The sequence below is a fragment of the Lycium ferocissimum genome, unplaced genomic scaffold (assembly GCF_029784015.1).
Source record: "Lycium ferocissimum isolate CSIRO_LF1 unplaced genomic scaffold, AGI_CSIRO_Lferr_CH_V1 ctg4728, whole genome shotgun sequence".
Classification (NCBI taxonomy): Eukaryota; Viridiplantae; Streptophyta; class Magnoliopsida; order Solanales; family Solanaceae; genus Lycium; species Lycium ferocissimum.
In genome coordinates this window covers 26,773-44,510 of record NW_026725756.1, presented here as the reverse complement: position 1 = coordinate 44,510, position 17,738 = coordinate 26,773, and the positions used below count along the sequence as shown (strand labels likewise).

The window sequence follows — 17,738 nt, the reverse complement described above, 5'->3', positions numbered from 1 at the left end:
CACAATCTAGTCAAAATAATTTACATAGTAACAATTGTAAAAATACTAAAACTGTGACCTAACTTACCATCTTCCTCATCATTATTGCAAGAGCCGTGAAGAGCCTGAAAAACTCAATCCCATTTGTTGAAAAGAAAATCGTAAATCTATGGAGTGAAGAAAAATAGAACATATTATTAGTGAGAACGGTAGGAAAAAGAAGAGAAAGTGCGCCTAAAGTCAAATAGAAATCAATAATTATTAGTGATAGCAATTACAAGTGTAACAAAAATATAATCAAGCTTGCTTGGCATCTCTCACTATTGGAGAAGAGCTTGCTTGGCCTTTTCTTATATCAGAGGTTTTTGGTGTTGTTCTAATAGGATTTGGAGTTTAGATTAGATCTAAGTAGATGAATAGATTTGAAGTTACATAAACATTTTCTTTTCCACATTAACTTTAAATCTATTCTTCTTAGATTTTATCAAAACTTCTATCCTATTAGAACAACCCAAATATCTCTTAAACAAGAAAAATCAAGCAAGCTCTTCTGCAACAGTGAGAGAGATAATCAACCAAAGAAAAATTCATGCTTCAGAGTACGTTGCAGAAGAGCTTGCTTGGCTTTTTCTTATATAAGAGATTTTGGGTTGTTCTCATAGGATAGAAGTTTAGATAAGATCTAAGAAGATGAATAGATTTGAAGTTAATGTGGAAAAACAAAAAGTATCTGATAATTGATAAGAAATTAAATGATTTTATTGATTAATAGTTAATAAAACTCAATAAATAGGATAAAATATGGTTATTCTTTTAATTAATTGGAAAATATAAGAACATCCTTCAATTAATGAGAGATATATAGATTATTCATTTATTTATTAGTTCTCATCACTGGTTGTAAATAATGATAGTATACACATAAAGAGAAATGTAACGAAGTTCAAGAGATAGTGACAAAAAATGTCATTGACATAATTTGTACATAATTAAAATAAGATTTGGATTTTTAGAAGCAAACTTTGACTCATTTTTTTGCCAGTCGAAATAAGTTGCGCAAATGTCATAAAGGTATAGGGAATTGAAAATGTCTTAAAAACTTTGGTCCTTTCATCTTTCCTTTTCTTAAATTCATTGTCATTTAATTGAGCAATGTATGTGAACACTTTTCAAAAATTTAATATAAAATTGTTAAACCAAAAAGATCAGGAAAAAGTCAAGAAAAGAAATGTTTTTGGCTTGTAAATTAAAGGAGAATATGAATTCCCTCACCCTAATTAAAATTCATAGAACTGGTGTGAGCATTTAAGTACTATTGATTCACACTCAGTTTACCCGGTTCAATTCATGTAATTCAATTGAAGGTTTTGTTTAACTTAAGGGGCAAAATAATACCCCTATTTAATTAGTTAGATATTTAATTAGATTTTAATTAGTGTAGGGGTAAAATGGTAATCTAACTTTAGAGGCCGGAGCTTCCTACTTTTAGTATAATATGATATTGAGTATTGGTACACGTTTATTAGTCTAGTAGTTGTTACATGATAGTTTGAGGTCATTGTCCTGTCATAAAATTCCGAACCCACAAAACTCAAATCCTGCCCGCCTCTAAACACCACCATAAACCTCTATTGAGGGTACACCACCGACACACTCTTTATCACCTGACTATCTTATCTCATCACATCAAAACAGTGGATATAACTTTAGAGTTAAAGAAAAAATAACTGAAACTTGAAAATGATGCTCAGCCAGCAATTCTCATCACGATTGCAAGCTAGCCATCACGATCGCAATAGGCATCAGATGACAACAAATATTGTGATTGTTCCAGAATAAATGGAATAAAAGATATCAAAAGTGGTTTCAATGATGCCGAAACCCACCTAAGCCACTTCGGCCTCAATTCAGACATATCAACAAGTCCCAAAACATAATACCAACATGTACAAGGTCTAATTTGGACAAAATAGTAATATCTTTTTTCCGATTCTTTTAATCCAGTTCATATGTTTGTTTTATGTGTCCCTTGAGGAATTCTATCTCGTAGTACCACTTAAATAACTATGGCCATAGAGTCAAATAATTTCGAGGTCGGTCGGGCGACATACATCTTGGTTGGTTCCAGCATCACTAGATATTACTACTATATAAAAATGAGGATAGTGAGTTTTTGTAGTCCTCACATCCTCACAACTCTAATAAGACACTTACATGTGGCTTCTCCAATTAAATTTTCCTTGCATATTTTTATTTTTTTCATTTTCTTAAGACCACTCCACATGGATTTTTATAATTGGTTTGTTGCACAATTTTTTTAAAAATCTCTTCTTGCCGCTTATTCAGTTATTCCTCCGGTCCATATTATATGGTTGTTTTAACTTTGATATTTAGTTTCATATGAAATATTTTTTATATAATCAATATGGTATTATTATTATTTTTCAAATTTACCCTCATTTAGATAAGTGAACTTTTGTATAACCAAGACACCATGTTAAATTGATATATCCTCCATCCATTTTTACTTGTCCATGTTTGAATTGGCACGTCCACAAGGAGCAACAAATGAAAATGACAATTTTACTACATCGCCTCTAATTATTATAAATTATCTGATTAATTAAAATCAATTAAACATACTTTAAAGGTTGTGCATTCACTAGCAATTTCTTGATATTTCCAACCCAATAATTAATAATGAGGGTAAAATAGGCATGAAAAGGTATATTATCTCTTGGTTTTTCAATCTGGACAAGTAAAAATGGACATTTATTTTAGTATACTGGGCAAGTAAAAATGAATCGAGGGAGTAGTACTTAATTAAGGATAATTTAGTGAAAAGACTTTTTAATTCTAGGTGTGAGTGATTTTTTTTTAAAGGATGTGCCCAGACTAAAAACACCATGGGATGTGGATCGAAAAGTTCCTTTTACATTATTTGTCCTTAGACATTTGGTAAAATTTAGGTAACTTCAAAGCCAAATTTTATTTTTCCAACTAAAGTATTTATTAGGCTTTACTTTACATTTAAAAATGTGTCACGTCATATGTTCCTCTCCAATTCCTCTCTATACATTTTACTTATTTAGTGAAATCATATGTGCTTACAAATACAAAAATTAAAAGTTATTGAATGATATTGTATAATGTTGAAAATGAAGGTAGGGTTATTATTTTTAAGATCTCTTGTTTGATTAACTAAGAATAAATCTTTTTAAGCATAACGTGTATGTACGAAGAACTGACTTGATTCTTGAGGTTCATTTTATGAATTAAGGTTATTTATTGAATTTCATCAAAAACTAATGTTAAAAATCACATTTGACCAGCGTAAAGCCTTGACACATATTATGAAAACTTATCAAGAAGATATGGTTAAGATGCAATTATACTAAATTAATTATGTAGTAGAAAAATGTGATGCAAATTATACTTATTTGATAGAATTATGTAATATTTTTATATTTTGAGTTTGGGCCCGGACTTAGCACAGGCCTCTAGCAACTAGTTGCACATATGGGTAGGATGTAGATCGAGTGCAATAAGCTAGAGGAGTGATTATTTCACTTTGGAAGGAAAAGATATCTCAAATAAGGCTTCAACCTGTACAAGGCTTCAAAACATGATTTTGACCACAAATTCTGGAAACAGAGGGTTGAATTGTTACAGTACTCCAAGGTCATTAAAATAATAATCCTTTAAGTTCCTTTTAAGCTTGTTTAAATTAGGAAAATCTTCGAGGCCTTACAATTATTCCCTGAGGTACAAGATACAATTACACTCATATTAAGTCTAAATACCTCTATGGCCACCATTCAAATTTATTTCACTTTGCATGTGTATGATATGGAACTTACTGCCCATAAATGTTAGGTACATAGGTTCGTAAGAGATATATTGAATTAGGGTTTAAGTTATACTCCGTACAAGGTACAACTAATTTAGGATCCTAGCCCCATTGACCCTCAGAAAAATGGATTAAAATAAGGAGGACAAATGGAACAGAAAGATAACAAACTGATAAATGAAATTTGGATGTAGACATTCTGGTAACATCACCTCAAACAAATAATCTATAATGGAAGACATGAAACATCCAAAAGCTGGGGTCAGTTTCATTTTTCTTTCTCAGTGACTACTAGAAGAAAGAATCTTAAGAGATGTAAGAAAAAAGCATACAAGAAGAATGTGCAAGATCAATAATTGATATCGAGTTCACTTTCAAGGGGGATGAAGATAATCTTTTAGAGTACCAAGATGTCAGCAACTACTTCATCAATCAATGAATTTAGCAATCGTTTCTCGATCTGTATTCCAAGTTCAAAGGCTTCAACGTCAAAGTCGAGCCATCTTCCAAAGTAGCTGCTCATGTCCTTCTCTACGAGTTCATCAACCATGCAGTTTCCCATGACACTCCACCCTGAAATTTCCCTATATACTTCTTCTGCTAGCCTCTCGTTGTTTCTGACCACCAATACACCTTTTGACCATCTATCATATCCACCCTTCACATACTCCTTACATCTTAAGTCCAAGCATTCACCCACACAATCAAATACAACCTTTCGTCTTTCTTTTAACTCATCATGTCCACGACCATTTACCCTTTCCAATTGATCAAAAAGGTGTGGATTGATGATCTCGTGAGACCTGCCCACTGCAAAATCCATGAACATCGACTCAATATTGCATAGTATATCCTTCACATATTCCAGCTCCCAGTTTGGTGATTTCCCAGGATCCATCGACCTTTCCTTTTTACCAGAAGTTGAAGAGGCAGAGTCTAACAAATCTACATCAGGCTCCATAGAATGGAACTTTTTCCGCGAGCCTATACCAAACACTTCTTTAGCTTGTACTGATGAACTTTGCTTGCTAGCTGAAATTCATTAGATAATGTTCAGATATATATCTAAAGTCTCAATCTACGTTCATGAGTGAATTTTTTCATGCATAAAAATAAAAGGCAGGCACTAGGTCGGTCTGCTGGTCTTACCTCCAGTATTGTTACTTTCTGCAGTATCTGAAGAATTGCAACTGTCAGTAAGAAAAGAATGCTCAAGAACAGATATAGGGCTTGGGAACCGACTGCCAAACACCTTCCTGTCAGTGCTGCCATACTCACTACTCAGTTCCTCTTCAAACCCCTGAAATGAAATGATGAAATTAATAAGGCTTTCCATCAACTCTGTAAAGATCTTTCTATAACTTGTCATAAGAGAAGTTCTTAAGCAAACAGAGTTACTTTCTGCAATGTGCTGAAAGTTTTAGTCAAAGATATCCAACACCATACAACTCAATTAAAAGCAGGAGGAGGAAAACATTTTAGTCAAAGATGTCAAACACCACAGAACGTCTCATTAAAAGGCATAAAAAGGATAACAAGAAATGCAGGTCAACATAGAGTCACCTGAATGGTCTAATTAAATTACAGGCAAATACATATCAATTGGTGTATCAATAGAGGTATCTACAACATACAAAACAGAGTGGCAAACTTAATAAAATAAAGATTCAATTGTAAAACAGAAATCTGCAAAACCTATGATACATACCTGATGCCTGTGCTGCCCAGTAGAAGAAAATCCGGGGTTGCAGCAGCTGACCAAATCATCCACTTCCATGTTATCATGGTTCCCGGTGGTCTTCAATAAGCCATTCGGAGCTGGTGACAGATCCTGGAAAATTGATGAGGAACTACTGGATGTTCCTGTTTTCTGGCGTGACGACTCAACTACGTAAGATAATTCTCTTAACTTTTGATCCAAAAGACTGCTCAAAGCATCCCCTCCACTCAAGTTATGCCCAAAAGGAGCCTTTTTAATTCGAAAATCTGTGCTAAACTCGTGACTTTTCCCTAATGCTTCTCTTGGGGGCTCAGGGGTGGGTACCGATCGTGTTAGGGGAGCATTGAATGTAAAGGAAATAATGTCTGTCCCTTTCCCTTTACTGTTCTCGCCCCAGCTTATTTCCCTATCCATGAATGTGCCAGACTGAATCAACTTTCCACTTTTATGAGTAGACATGCTCCCAGCGGCCTGAATTTTCTCATATTGGATATCACCGTCACTAGGCCGTTTCTTACGCGACACACTTTTAGTACAAGAATATGTTTCTTCCTTTTTATCGTCTGCCTCTCTGCTCAACCTCCTGGAACTGACCTTAGAGTTTTCAGCCGTTTTACCTGAGCTTCTCTGTCGCGTAAAGGAAGAATCACCACTAAGTGTTCGTTTTCCTTGTGAGTTGGAAAGAAATTGCTTAGAAGGTGACTTCCCCCTATCAGCTATGCTATTTTGTTTTTGATTATTCTGCCGCAGAACACTTGAACTATAATGTACAGATGGCTTCTTGTGCGTGTTCTTTTCTGTACTAGGTTGGCTTGTAAATAACTGGTTTGAATTGCCTTTACTTGGTTCTTTCTCGACAAGTACAGTTCTGCTACTGCCTTGATATAGACCCTCTCTTTTCTGGACATTGGCTTTTGCTTGCAGGGCTAATGAAATAGATTTTCCTTTAGTTTTACCTACAATAAAAGATTCATCAGAATCTGAGAAATCCTTCTGCCTGGTTGTTGTTGTATCTGCCGATCCATTCCAGCTCTTATTCATGGGTTGCCCTTTAAGGCACTTAGAAGCATTAGACTCAGCTGGCCTTCGAGAAGCTTCAGCAATCTTGGTTACTATCTTTTGAGAAGCTTCAACCCTTTCTTTTAAATCTCTTACCTTCAAGGGAGCTGAAGAAGATCCATTTAGGGACAGTTTTGATTTCGAAGTAGCTTGATGAGGTCCTGCGACAAGTATTCTGGCGGCTGCTTCCATTATGTGAGCGGCATTCTGAGGTGGGATATAATTAGCACTTTTGATTGGCGATAGAAGCTTACAATGAGTGATTGGGATTGATTTAGCCGACTTAGGAGGCAACATCTCCGATTGAAACTTCTCGATGGGCCTGCTGATTATCTTCTGGTGCTTTGGCTCCAATGAGCTCCTGCCTAGAGCCTCCATCTTTTCATGGAGGTTGCTGGAATATACTGTTTGAAAATTTTGCTGGTACTCGAGGTTACTTGAAAGGCAAGGAGCGCTTCTTAGAGACTGGGAATCGAAAAACGGAGTAGAGTAAGGCTCTGAAAAAGTAGAAGATGGCATGCAATCCAATCCCATAAGCCTTGCAACAACACCAGCAGGTTTGATTCCATAATATTCCTCGTCAGTCACCGACGAGGCACAACTGTAATCACTGCTTCCTTTGACACTGGACCCAGCATCCTCATTGTGCTGCAATCAAAATATTTTCAGTTGAAAAAGTACAACAAGAAATTGTAGGTAGAAACAGAGAAGATGAGAAAGATTAATTAAGTATTGAATACGGACCAGATGAACCCGAGTCACAGGCAAGTTCCCATCACATCTCTTCTTCTGTTTGGGTTGCTCTGCAAAAAGCATAGGAATTATGCTTATTCAGCCATTATAACACTTAACAGCATAGTTTTCTTGAAGTTCTACCACTACATGCCCATGGAAGAATCAGTAGTTTTAACCATTGTTCATAGACATTTACCTGGTATGTCAGACTTGCTAGAGAACAATTTCTTTCGTGATTTTGCATTCCAATCAAATAACTGCAGGAAACCACCAACATAACCTCCTCCACTCTTGGAACCGTGTTTCTCAGCACCCATATTCACCCGCTGATCTCAAGCTCTCTTCAAAATTTGTGAACTGAAAAAACAGTTATAACAGCAAGCATCGTCGTTTCCAGACCCAAGCTCATCTGCAGAAAATTTTAGAAGCATGAGATACTGTTTAAAACAAACCTTGGGACAACTAATAGGGCGAGTAACTTTTAGAGATTGGTTCCTCTATGCTATTTTGTTTGTCGGCAGAACTTGTGAATTTCTGTGAATGGAAATGGAGGAGATATGCTCCCCCACAGTTACTATGAAGATCTTATCTTTTCTTCTTCTTAGTCTTCCAATTTGTCCACCAATTTGCCTTACTCCTTTTCCTTGAGATTAAAAACTATACTCTGTCAAGAATTCAAATGAATATGCATTGAAACTACTTTGCGTTATCTAAATCTTGATGTGACATCTTTCCAGCAAATTTCTCCATTGTTTAATTTCCTATCATTCGATCAACTTTAACTATCCTTAACATGATAACCAACTCAAATTCCTTTTCTTGGTATCAGCACTAGTCGAATGAGGCCACTTACTGAGGACCAGTTGGAGAATCACTACACAGAACATGTTACAAGTTCTTTTGAGATTGTTACTTCATCTTGTTCAGTCTTTACTCTGTAGTAGTGAAACCCCACTCTCTAGTTGGCATTACATCATGACTTCAGATTTAAAAGTGGCTTGCAAGATTAATTTAGTTGAACAGAGTTCCCTCCGTGCTCCCTATAACACTAAGTCAAGTTACTAATTCCTCCATCCAAACGTAGACCACCTATTCCTATTGCCCCACTTTCCCGACCCTGACAAGATCCTCAGTTCTCTCAAGTTGTCTATTTTGAGTTGATTACTGGTCTGCATTTTCCGAAGTTCATCTCTAATATACAGTAGCAATATGACCTTGTTAGTTCAAAGTTGTGCCTCTAGTACTAAGGAAGCTTATTAATTCAGTATGAGAACAAACAGGTCACAGGATTTGATTTCAGAAAGAACAGAAGATCTTCAGGACCTTAATGTCATTAACACTTTACTAAAATCAAATTAGCTCCAAATTCCTACTTCCATCAGGTTTGAAGGACTTGTTCCCATGACCTTTGAATTGGGACTCACTTTGTCATCTAATAACAAAATATGGGAAACCCATAGTCATAATAAATCAGCTCATTAGTTCATTTCAAAATCGAATTGCAGACAAGCAGCCACAAACCCAGTCTTGGATTTCCCAAATCATTCCAATGCAATCACTGTGCCTTACAATTACAGTCAATCAAAGACTTAAAATAAAATGTGAGCTCGAATGTCATTATTACCTCCCCCTAGTTGTCTAGAAAAATCCAAACTGAATCATTTCTAAATATCTGCTCAACGTGGAAATTGTTTTTCTTACATTCCTTTCTCTTCTCCTTTTATATCAAGATCAAGAGATCTTAATTTTTAATTTTAAATACGGGTCAAACTATAATTGAACTAAACAATCTGCAAAGATAACATAGCACAGAATCAAGTATTCCCATACATCACTCAAACAAAGTTAACAAGAAAAACCCTACTATCAATACCAATGAGAAGATAAACAAAACAAACCCAAATACTAAAATAAACTGACACAGAAGAAATCAAGACTCATTAAAGCTCATACTTAAAAATAAAGGGTTAAAGGAGAAATTTTCGACCCCTGTGAATATTCCATCGAACAAAAATAGTACAAAATGAAGTGCTCTCCAATGTAACAGTCTTACAAAAACAACAACAACCCAATCGCCATCCCATTTTAAAAAAACAGAACAAAACAAAAAAAAAAAAAAAAAAAAAAAAAAAAAACTAGTGACTCACAAGAAACCAGACAATGATAGGGCATAAACATGGTAAAAAATCAATCTTCTTTTTTACCCGCAGCCGCTACCCTTCTGGTGCGTACATGCTAAACTCCGTTCCAATGTAATAGCCGGCAAACCAAATATCAATCTTTACCATCTATAAATCATACATAAAGTGAACAAAAAAAACCCAATTATCATCACCATTAATAAACTAAACAACCCCATATAAGAAAACTTACATGACACCCAAATGAAATCAAATGTTAAAACATACAAGAGCACCAGTGCTTATGTGTCTGAACGATAAACCAAAAACATAGTCCAAAAATTAAGCATACAAGACCACAAATGAGAAACTAAACAAAAAAGAACTTACATGAGTCAGAAAAAATCAAGAACTCTTTAACTCTTACTTTCAATTTTTATGATTGAAAATATTTGATATAAAAAAGGAGGGTTTTTGGGGCTTAGGAGTGGGGAAGTGAAAGATGTAATCTTTGATTGGTGTCAAACACATATAGCATAGATGAAGCATTAAATGAGGAAGAAAGAGAAAACAAAAATTAAATTTTTGAAAAAAGTAAAATCAGATTTTAATAATATATTTGAAAGGATAGAAAATAATTAATGGGGTTTGTCTACAAAAGGTTAAAAAAGGGTTCTAACGTCTCTTTTTGTGATGAGAGGGAGGCATTTCAAATTCTCAACGGAATCCGCTCCGATTCCCTGCTTCGCAGTCCACCCTATCAACTATGAGGAATAAAAGGAGTAATTAAATAAAGTCAACGACAAAAGTTGTAAATCAGAGAGATGTTTTAAAAACATTTACAGCTCCTGTTAATTAAAGTCATTTGCAAAGAGATGTTTTTAAAACATTTACAACTCCTGTTAATTAAAGTCCTATATATCTTATCTTCATTCTTTTTTCCCATGGTCATCGTGAGGAAATTATAATTTGAACTGTAATTATCAGATACAAATGTTAGTAGCCAATTAACTTCTCATACCTATTTTATTACTTAGTAGAAAAAAATTGGGTCACTTGCACTTTTGGCCCTATCTTGTGTTAGTCTTTAATTTTTGCCTCTCAAGGCACACAATTTTTTTCGCATGACATAAATTTATATTGTCGCATCATTATATTCCACAAGTTATTTCCACACCCTTATAGAAATTATACCCTAAGTTTGATTTTGGAGGGAAAAAATTAAAGACTAATCCATTTGAAGAACAAACTGTGCAATTTCTTCAAATATTCCTTTTTCCAATTCCTTTCCATGAGTATGATCCTCCTCTTTCTCTCTTTTATTGTATTTTATTTATCTCAATAAACTGATTCAATTGCAAAAAGAAAAGAAGGAAAAACACAAAAAAAAGATTTTAAAATGAATTTGTGGGCTTCTCCCATATTGTGAATATATTTGAAAGACTAAAAAAAGCATTTGAATTTACATTTGGTTTTCATTTATTTATCTAAAAACTAGTTTTGGAATATAATCTGAGAAGAAAAAAACAAAAAGGTTTCATGTGAATTAAGTTTTAAACACATGAGTCTGGTTTTTAACTTCTTTACTTCTGTTATTTCTTTTTCGGGCTGCTTTGGTTTGTTTTCTTTTGAGCCGGAGTCTATTGAAAACAGTCTCTCTACCTTTCATGGTAAGGGTAAGGTTTGCGTACACTCTACCCTCCCATGACCCCACTTATGAAATTACACTGAGAATGTTGTTGCTGTTGAGTCTGGTTTTTATGGTTTTATGTTACCATAGACTTTTAGGGTCTGTTAGAAAACCGCTTCTTGCTTTTGTTCCTCTCTGACCTGACTACTCTGCTTGCTTAACACAAGTTTTATTTCATCTTCATGGACCGCTTCACTATCCAACAACCTCCGCTCAAAAGCAAGAAGCAAGGAAAACCACCTTGTAATTGGATTTGTGTAATTACTAGAGTAGTAATTACACTACTTAGTAATAACACCTATTGTAATTATTCAAAGACATGTTTGTTTGTCATGATGTAATTATAAATGTACTTGGTTGCACAAGTGCAGTTGCAATTAGCTTTTTAAATTTTAAAATTTAAAATCAATTATAAGAAAACTAGACGTTAATGTTTTACAAATGTGTCTATATAAGAAAGTATTACTAAATTTTACCTATCACTAAGTATTCAAGATAATTTTTTGAAAATACAGTATTGGATAATTATATTTTTGTAATTAATATTGTAAAATAGTTGATATATAATTTTCAAATAAATAATATTTAAATGAAACAATTAATAAACTTTGTAACTAAGCACATATTTTGCAAAAACGCCGTGAATTATTTATTTAATAAAAAGTTTAATATTTACTATCATAATTTGATAACATTGTTCAAATGTTTAATCAAAAGTAAATCTATCAATTCTAATATCACTCAATATAAGTCAAGTTTGTCTATAACCTCATACAACAACAATGTTCAAATTTAATGACATCACTCGTTATAAGCCAAGCTTGTGGATGGCTCATTCTTTATAGTATTAGGAGATATAGTTTCAAGAAACTAGAATATTAACAAGCTACCGAAAATGGAGAAAAGAAAAATTAAATAAAAAAGAAACAAAATATAAGAAGGTAAATGGAAGCACAATAACATAAGTAATGGTTTGAAAATGAGAACTAAAACATTGAAAGATAAATTATGTAATATATATTACATTTGAAATTTTTTAAACAAGAATTTAAAAGTAAAAAAAAAAATAAAAAAAAATAAAAAAGAATAAAAATAAAATATAAATTAAAAAATAATGTAATTAAAAGAAAAAAAAAAGAAATTAATAATAAATAATATTGTAGTTACCAAAGAATCTCAACCCCCTCTTGAGAATTGAAGAGTGTATTTATTCCCCCTAAATTACACCCAATTTAATGCAACCAAATAATTACGTAGTCAGACAAACATGTAAAAATTGTGTAATTACACCCAAATCCAATTACGGATGGCTTGGCTCCTCTCAAGTAGTTGAACCCTCCGATCTTCCCCACTTTGGGCTTAAATTAGTTATATGTGTCCTCTTAACAAATAAATGGTCCAGAATTTATTTAGTTAACCCAAACGACATTTTTTTGCACAGATTGACCTTCTTTTGGGGTGGTTTTTAATTTTTATCCCTCAAATTGCTGGTCTTTAATTTTTGCCCTTCTCTTAAAAAGGTGGCCGACGATATCCTGAGGTACTGGGTTCAAACCCCCACTCAGTCAAAAAAAAAAAAATTGCAAGGCAAGGCTTTGCAAAAAGTCTGCATTATGCGGCAAACTTTGCCTTAAGGCAGACTTATGCAAAGCCTTGCCTTGCGATTTTTTACTTTATTTTTATGACTAAGCCGGGGTTCGAACCCAGAACCTCAGGTATTTTAGACGAATCACAAAAATTAAAGACCAACAATTTGACGGACAAAATTAAAGACCACCCCCAACAAAGGCCAATCGTGCAAATCGCCCCCCAAATGATTAAACCGTGGTTAATACTTCAGTTTACTCTTACCCTCTCTCCTCTCCATAGCCAAACAAAACTCCTCTTTCCACACAAATCTTTCAACCAGGAGAGAATAAAAAATGTTCAATGCACTTCGGTTATAAAATCTTCACCGATGGAGGTCCATAATGGGATAAATAGATTCTTGGAACCATGACATATTTGCTTATTTGTACATAATTTCTTCCCACAAAAAGAAAGGAAATGGTTCATTCCACAAAAATAAAAATAAAATTTATGAGGTACAAATGTTACGAAATCGGTCATCTAGTAATTCCCGCTTTATTTAGGAGTATTGACTACACTTTATTTTGAGCTTCAATCTCAATCAAGGTGTCATTCGTACAAATTATGTTCTCCACAATTTATTTTTAAATTTTAAAACTTCGATAATAAATCAAACGTAGTTGAAGATGAATACACTATTAACAACTCAAATTAACTAAACTTGAACTTGTGTACCCAGTAAATGAATTTGCGGTTAAAATTAATTTCTTATAGCTCTGTTAGTTACGATTTTTTCCTGAGATTGCCATGCATTGAGAGCGATTGAAGCAACTCTTGACAGATTTGAGAGGGAAGAATGGATTATCATCTAATAGTTAAGAGAGGAGAAATTTGAATATATTTGATCATGGTTTAACTATTTGGGTAAACTAGATAAATCTGAATTATTTATTTGGGAGACATGTGTGACTAATTTAAACCTCAATTGAGTGAAATAGAGAGAACAACTACTGGAGAGGAGTCAAATCCGACTTTTAGATTACGATAATCTAATTTAGAAAACTAACAGTATCATTTAGTTTTGTTCTAAAACTATCAGCGGATCAAGCGTTAATGAAATTCAATTGGCAGTGGGCAATAGTAGGCATACTCATCTCTTTATCAAATGTAATTGTTAGTTTTAACTAAACCACTATTAATAATCATCAATTGACACATGCAGATCAATTCTTACAAAAGAGGATGAATCAGTCAATCGTGAGAGAAGAAAAGTGATTCTTACGCACGTAATAAAACGCATATGTACGATTAATTGCTAGTTTTTCATCCACAAAATTCTCCATCGTTCATAGATCAAAACATGAAATTGTGTAATTTTACTAACATTTTAGATGTTTAAACGGTTAGATTTAAATTCTTGGTCCATAATTAGCACAGATCGATATTTCAAATAAGAACAATATAACTTATTCGTAATACCATGTGTGATTCACAATAACACCAATGTAAAAATTAAACATACAATAAAATGAAGGCAACATACACAAACACACAATAAAATCACACCAACTGCTTCTTTATGCAGTATTTAGTACTCTGCATTTAGAAAGTCAGCTTCTCTTATATAGCAGTCCAAACCAAAAGTTGAGACTTTAAAGTTCCTTATGGTTAATGGCAAGCAGAGTAGCAATAGCAAGCATAATTTGCCCAGTAATGATGTTTGTGTCCCCATTGGTATTTTTTACAAATACCATATTTAGCTCCAAACCAGTGTTTGCAGTGCTGGCTACATTTGTAAGAATAATGGCAAGGCCCATTCCATTTGTGACTTTTCTTCCAACAGTATTTTCCTTCTGCCATTTTCATTTCTGCATAAAAAGGAAAAGTGCAAAACATGGCTAATTAGTCTTTGAGATATTGTACTCTACAGTCTCATTAATTGTTGATGCTACATAATAGTAAATAATAATAAATGTGTTTTCTCTAACACCTTAAGTTTTTAGATGAGATGGTAACACAGTTCAATATGCATGACACTATAACAAACAAGAGCTAATGCACACCTATCCACCACCCAGAAAATGTATTTCCACTTGTTTAACCAATGCAGAAGAACCAGAACCACCTTTTTTTTCTTGGGGGGTGGGGGGGGGGGGGGATTGTTGAGACATAATACAGACAAGAACGCAAATCTCTGTATCGTGCAAAAGAATGTGTTTTCACTTGTTTAGTCTGTGAAGCAGAATTAGGCTCACACATGAAAGGGTATTTTGCGACATATTGTAATACTTAAGTCATTAAATAAAAGTATGTTCTTTTTAACCGTTTAAACTTTAGACTCGGTTCAATAATAATGACTTATATACTATACTTCGGATGCATGTTTATAGAACTCAATATTCCCCACTATTGACTTAAACATACTAAATGGCAAAAAGTTGGGCAAATTTAGAAAATGCTTAAGAGGTTCTTGACTCACCAGTGGCAGCAACAAGGAGAAGACAGAAGAGGAGGGCGACAAAGGCTGTGTATTTAGCCATGGCTACTTAGTTTTTTCTTTTGGATTTCTTGGTGAGGGAAGTGGCAACAGGGAAGGGGATATTTATAGCATATGAAGCTCACTATTGTCAACTTAATTCCCTTTTTGACAGGTTCAAATATAAAGTTACTATCAAGTTGTACGCATAAGCTAACTTGAATAGATCAAGTATCAAGAAAATGATGAGACCATATGTGGACTTGTTCAAGGTTAGAAAAAGCACGTATAAACCACAAATGTGAACCCGAAATAAATACTAAAAAATTTACACAATTAAATTACTTATAAAGTAATTACACGTAATTCTCTATATAAATATTACTCCTCCTATGTAGTAGCCTGATAAAATGATAATCAACCTGCTCTAATAAGTTATACTAAACTGGTAGAGTGAATATTTTAATTTTTACTTTAATTTTGTCAGTGTATATATCTTATAAATTCTAATTTTCAGGATTTGTTCAATGTTAGAAGTTTAATCACCTAAAATTAGGGGTGGGCATGGTACGGTATTTAAAACTTCGGTTCGGTAATTTCGGTATTTAAAAATATTATTATATTACCATACCAAATTAATTCGGTATGGTTCGGTATTTTTAAGTTCGGTTTCGGTACGGTAATTCGGTAACCATAGTTTGTTCGACTATGACTTACATATATACATATAATAAAGAATTATGACTTCGGTTGTTCAAGAAACGTCTCAATTATATTATATAACACCTTACACATGTAAAAATATTCAAAAGAAAGTACAAGCAATGCCCTTTGTTAATCAATTACACAAAAAGGGCATTTCAATCAAGATATATACAATTCGGTACACAAAAAAGGCATTTGAACCAATTATATCGTACTAACATCTTACACATGTAAAAATATTCAAAAGAAAGTACAATCAATTCCAACGTCTAAGCAATTATCTTGTACTAATACTAATTATATATTTGTTAGTATTATATATATATACATATATATATATATATATATATATATACATATATATATACATATATATATATATATATATATATATATATATAATGAATTGCATATGTAACTATATGGAATACTTTGGTATGGTATTCGGTATTTCGGTATTTTCTTTATCAATACCGAATACCGTACCAAATACCAAACTTTTCAAAAATGCATACCAAATACCGTATATACATATATATATATATATATATATATATATATATATAATGAATTGCATATGTACTTTGGAATACAAAAATTTTCTTTATCATACCAAACTTTTCAAAAATGCATACCAAATACCGTACCAAATATCATAATACCGAAACCGCGGTATCAAAAATTTCGATTTCGGTATGGTAATCGGTATATACTGTACCGTGCCCACCCCTACCTAAAATGATTTGTATAAAGACATAATCAAGAGCAATTTTTGAGGATCTTTGATTAATATAAATATATAATGCTTCTAATTTAGCAGTTTGAACTGATCAAGCTCAAGATTAGTTGCTTCTAGTTTTAGAATTGGTGTGGCGACCCAGTACAAGTAGAAATGGGAAAACAAAATAGTAAAATACAAAATGTATAGAAAAATTGTACTATCTTCCTCAAGTACATTATTCATGAATAGAACAGTTAAGCGTGTATCAAGATATAATATAATAATGTTTCAAATAAAATTATTAGGCCTCCTTAACCGATATTTCTATAATTAAATGTTAAGTGATTCTTAATAATTGCCACTTGGTCTTGGTAAGAAATTTATGTTGAGCCACAAGGTAGCTTTCTATTAAAGAAACGCCATATCATTGACTTTAAAGGGCAAATTTCTCATTACTTTTTATAAAAACACGTTTCTTTAAAAGAGAAGCCATTGAACATTTCTATGAAGAAAGTACTACAGATTTGCTCGGAAGGGTACTGTTGCATTTTGATGAGGTCGTATTGTATGCGTTTTTAATATATGGTTTGTCACTTAATCAATTATATGTATACATACTTTAATCTCTCACTTAATCATGGTAGATTAACAATTCCATCTAGCACAAATAAGAAGCTCCATTTTAATAACTTGTATTTTTGATATATCGATAATTTTGATGATTAGGTAAGTTTCGAGCTATTTGGAGCTAAACCGGATTTAAACGAGCAAAGGAATAAACAAAAATGATCCGGCGCGGCACCCAGCATATCATGGGATCACATTTGACACTCAAGCCATATTTTGGAGAAGTTTTGGGTCGTTCTGTAGGTCGAAAACGCGCGGGTGGCACATTGAAAACACCCCGGGAAAGTACCAACGGGCTGGGTGATCATGGCCAACTCTAGTCCTAAAAAGGATAAGCGGTCGTTGTAAATATAATCGGGTCAAAAAGTCCGGAGTTAAATCCCAAAGAAAACTAATGTTAGCTATAAATGTTCAATATTACTAAGAAATAAGTTAGGACAATATTCTAAATTATAAAGATTAATATTTTTATTTTAAACTACATAAC

General features: G+C 33.3%; 1 protein-coding gene across 6 annotated transcripts; it reads right to left on the bottom strand.

Annotated features, from left to right (window-relative positions):
- Positions 1-3,986: 3,986 nt before the first annotated feature.
- Positions 3,987-15,226, bottom strand: LOC132044522 (uncharacterized). 6 transcript variants are annotated; one of them, XM_059435020.1, is made up of 7 exons: positions 9,854-10,075; positions 9,491-9,631; positions 7,540-7,752; positions 7,353-7,411; positions 5,538-7,256; positions 4,979-5,129; positions 3,987-4,861 (listed from the first exon to the last, which is right to left on the bottom strand). In XM_059435020.1, exons 3-7 carry the CDS (start codon positions 7,658-7,660, stop codon positions 4,227-4,229), a joined length of 2,685 nt encoding a protein of 894 aa, XP_059291003.1. In that variant the 5' UTR covers positions 7,661-7,752; positions 9,491-9,631; positions 9,854-10,075; the 3' UTR covers positions 3,987-4,226. The 6 variants fall into 6 exon arrangements, with proteins under 6 accessions (XP_059291003.1, XP_059291001.1, XP_059291006.1 ...); XM_059435018.1 differs by having other exon boundaries at positions 9,548-9,631; XM_059435023.1 differs by lacking the exons at positions 9,491-9,631; positions 9,854-10,075 and adding an exon at positions 15,202-15,226.
- Positions 15,227-17,738: the final 2,512 nt, after the last annotated feature.

Coding starts and splice junctions, on each gene's coding strand:
- LOC132044522 (XM_059435023.1), bottom strand. CDS start 7,660: ATGGGTGCTGAGAAACACGGTTCCAAGAGTGGAGGAGGTTATGTTGGT. Junction 7,412..7,539: donor TAGCAAGTCTGACATACCAG/GTAAATGTCTAT, acceptor TGCTTTTTGCAG/AGCAACCCAAACAGAAGAAG. Junction 7,257..7,352: donor CTGTGACTCGGGTTCATCTG/GTCCGTATTCAA, acceptor TTTTGATTGCAG/CACAATGAGGATGCTGGGTC.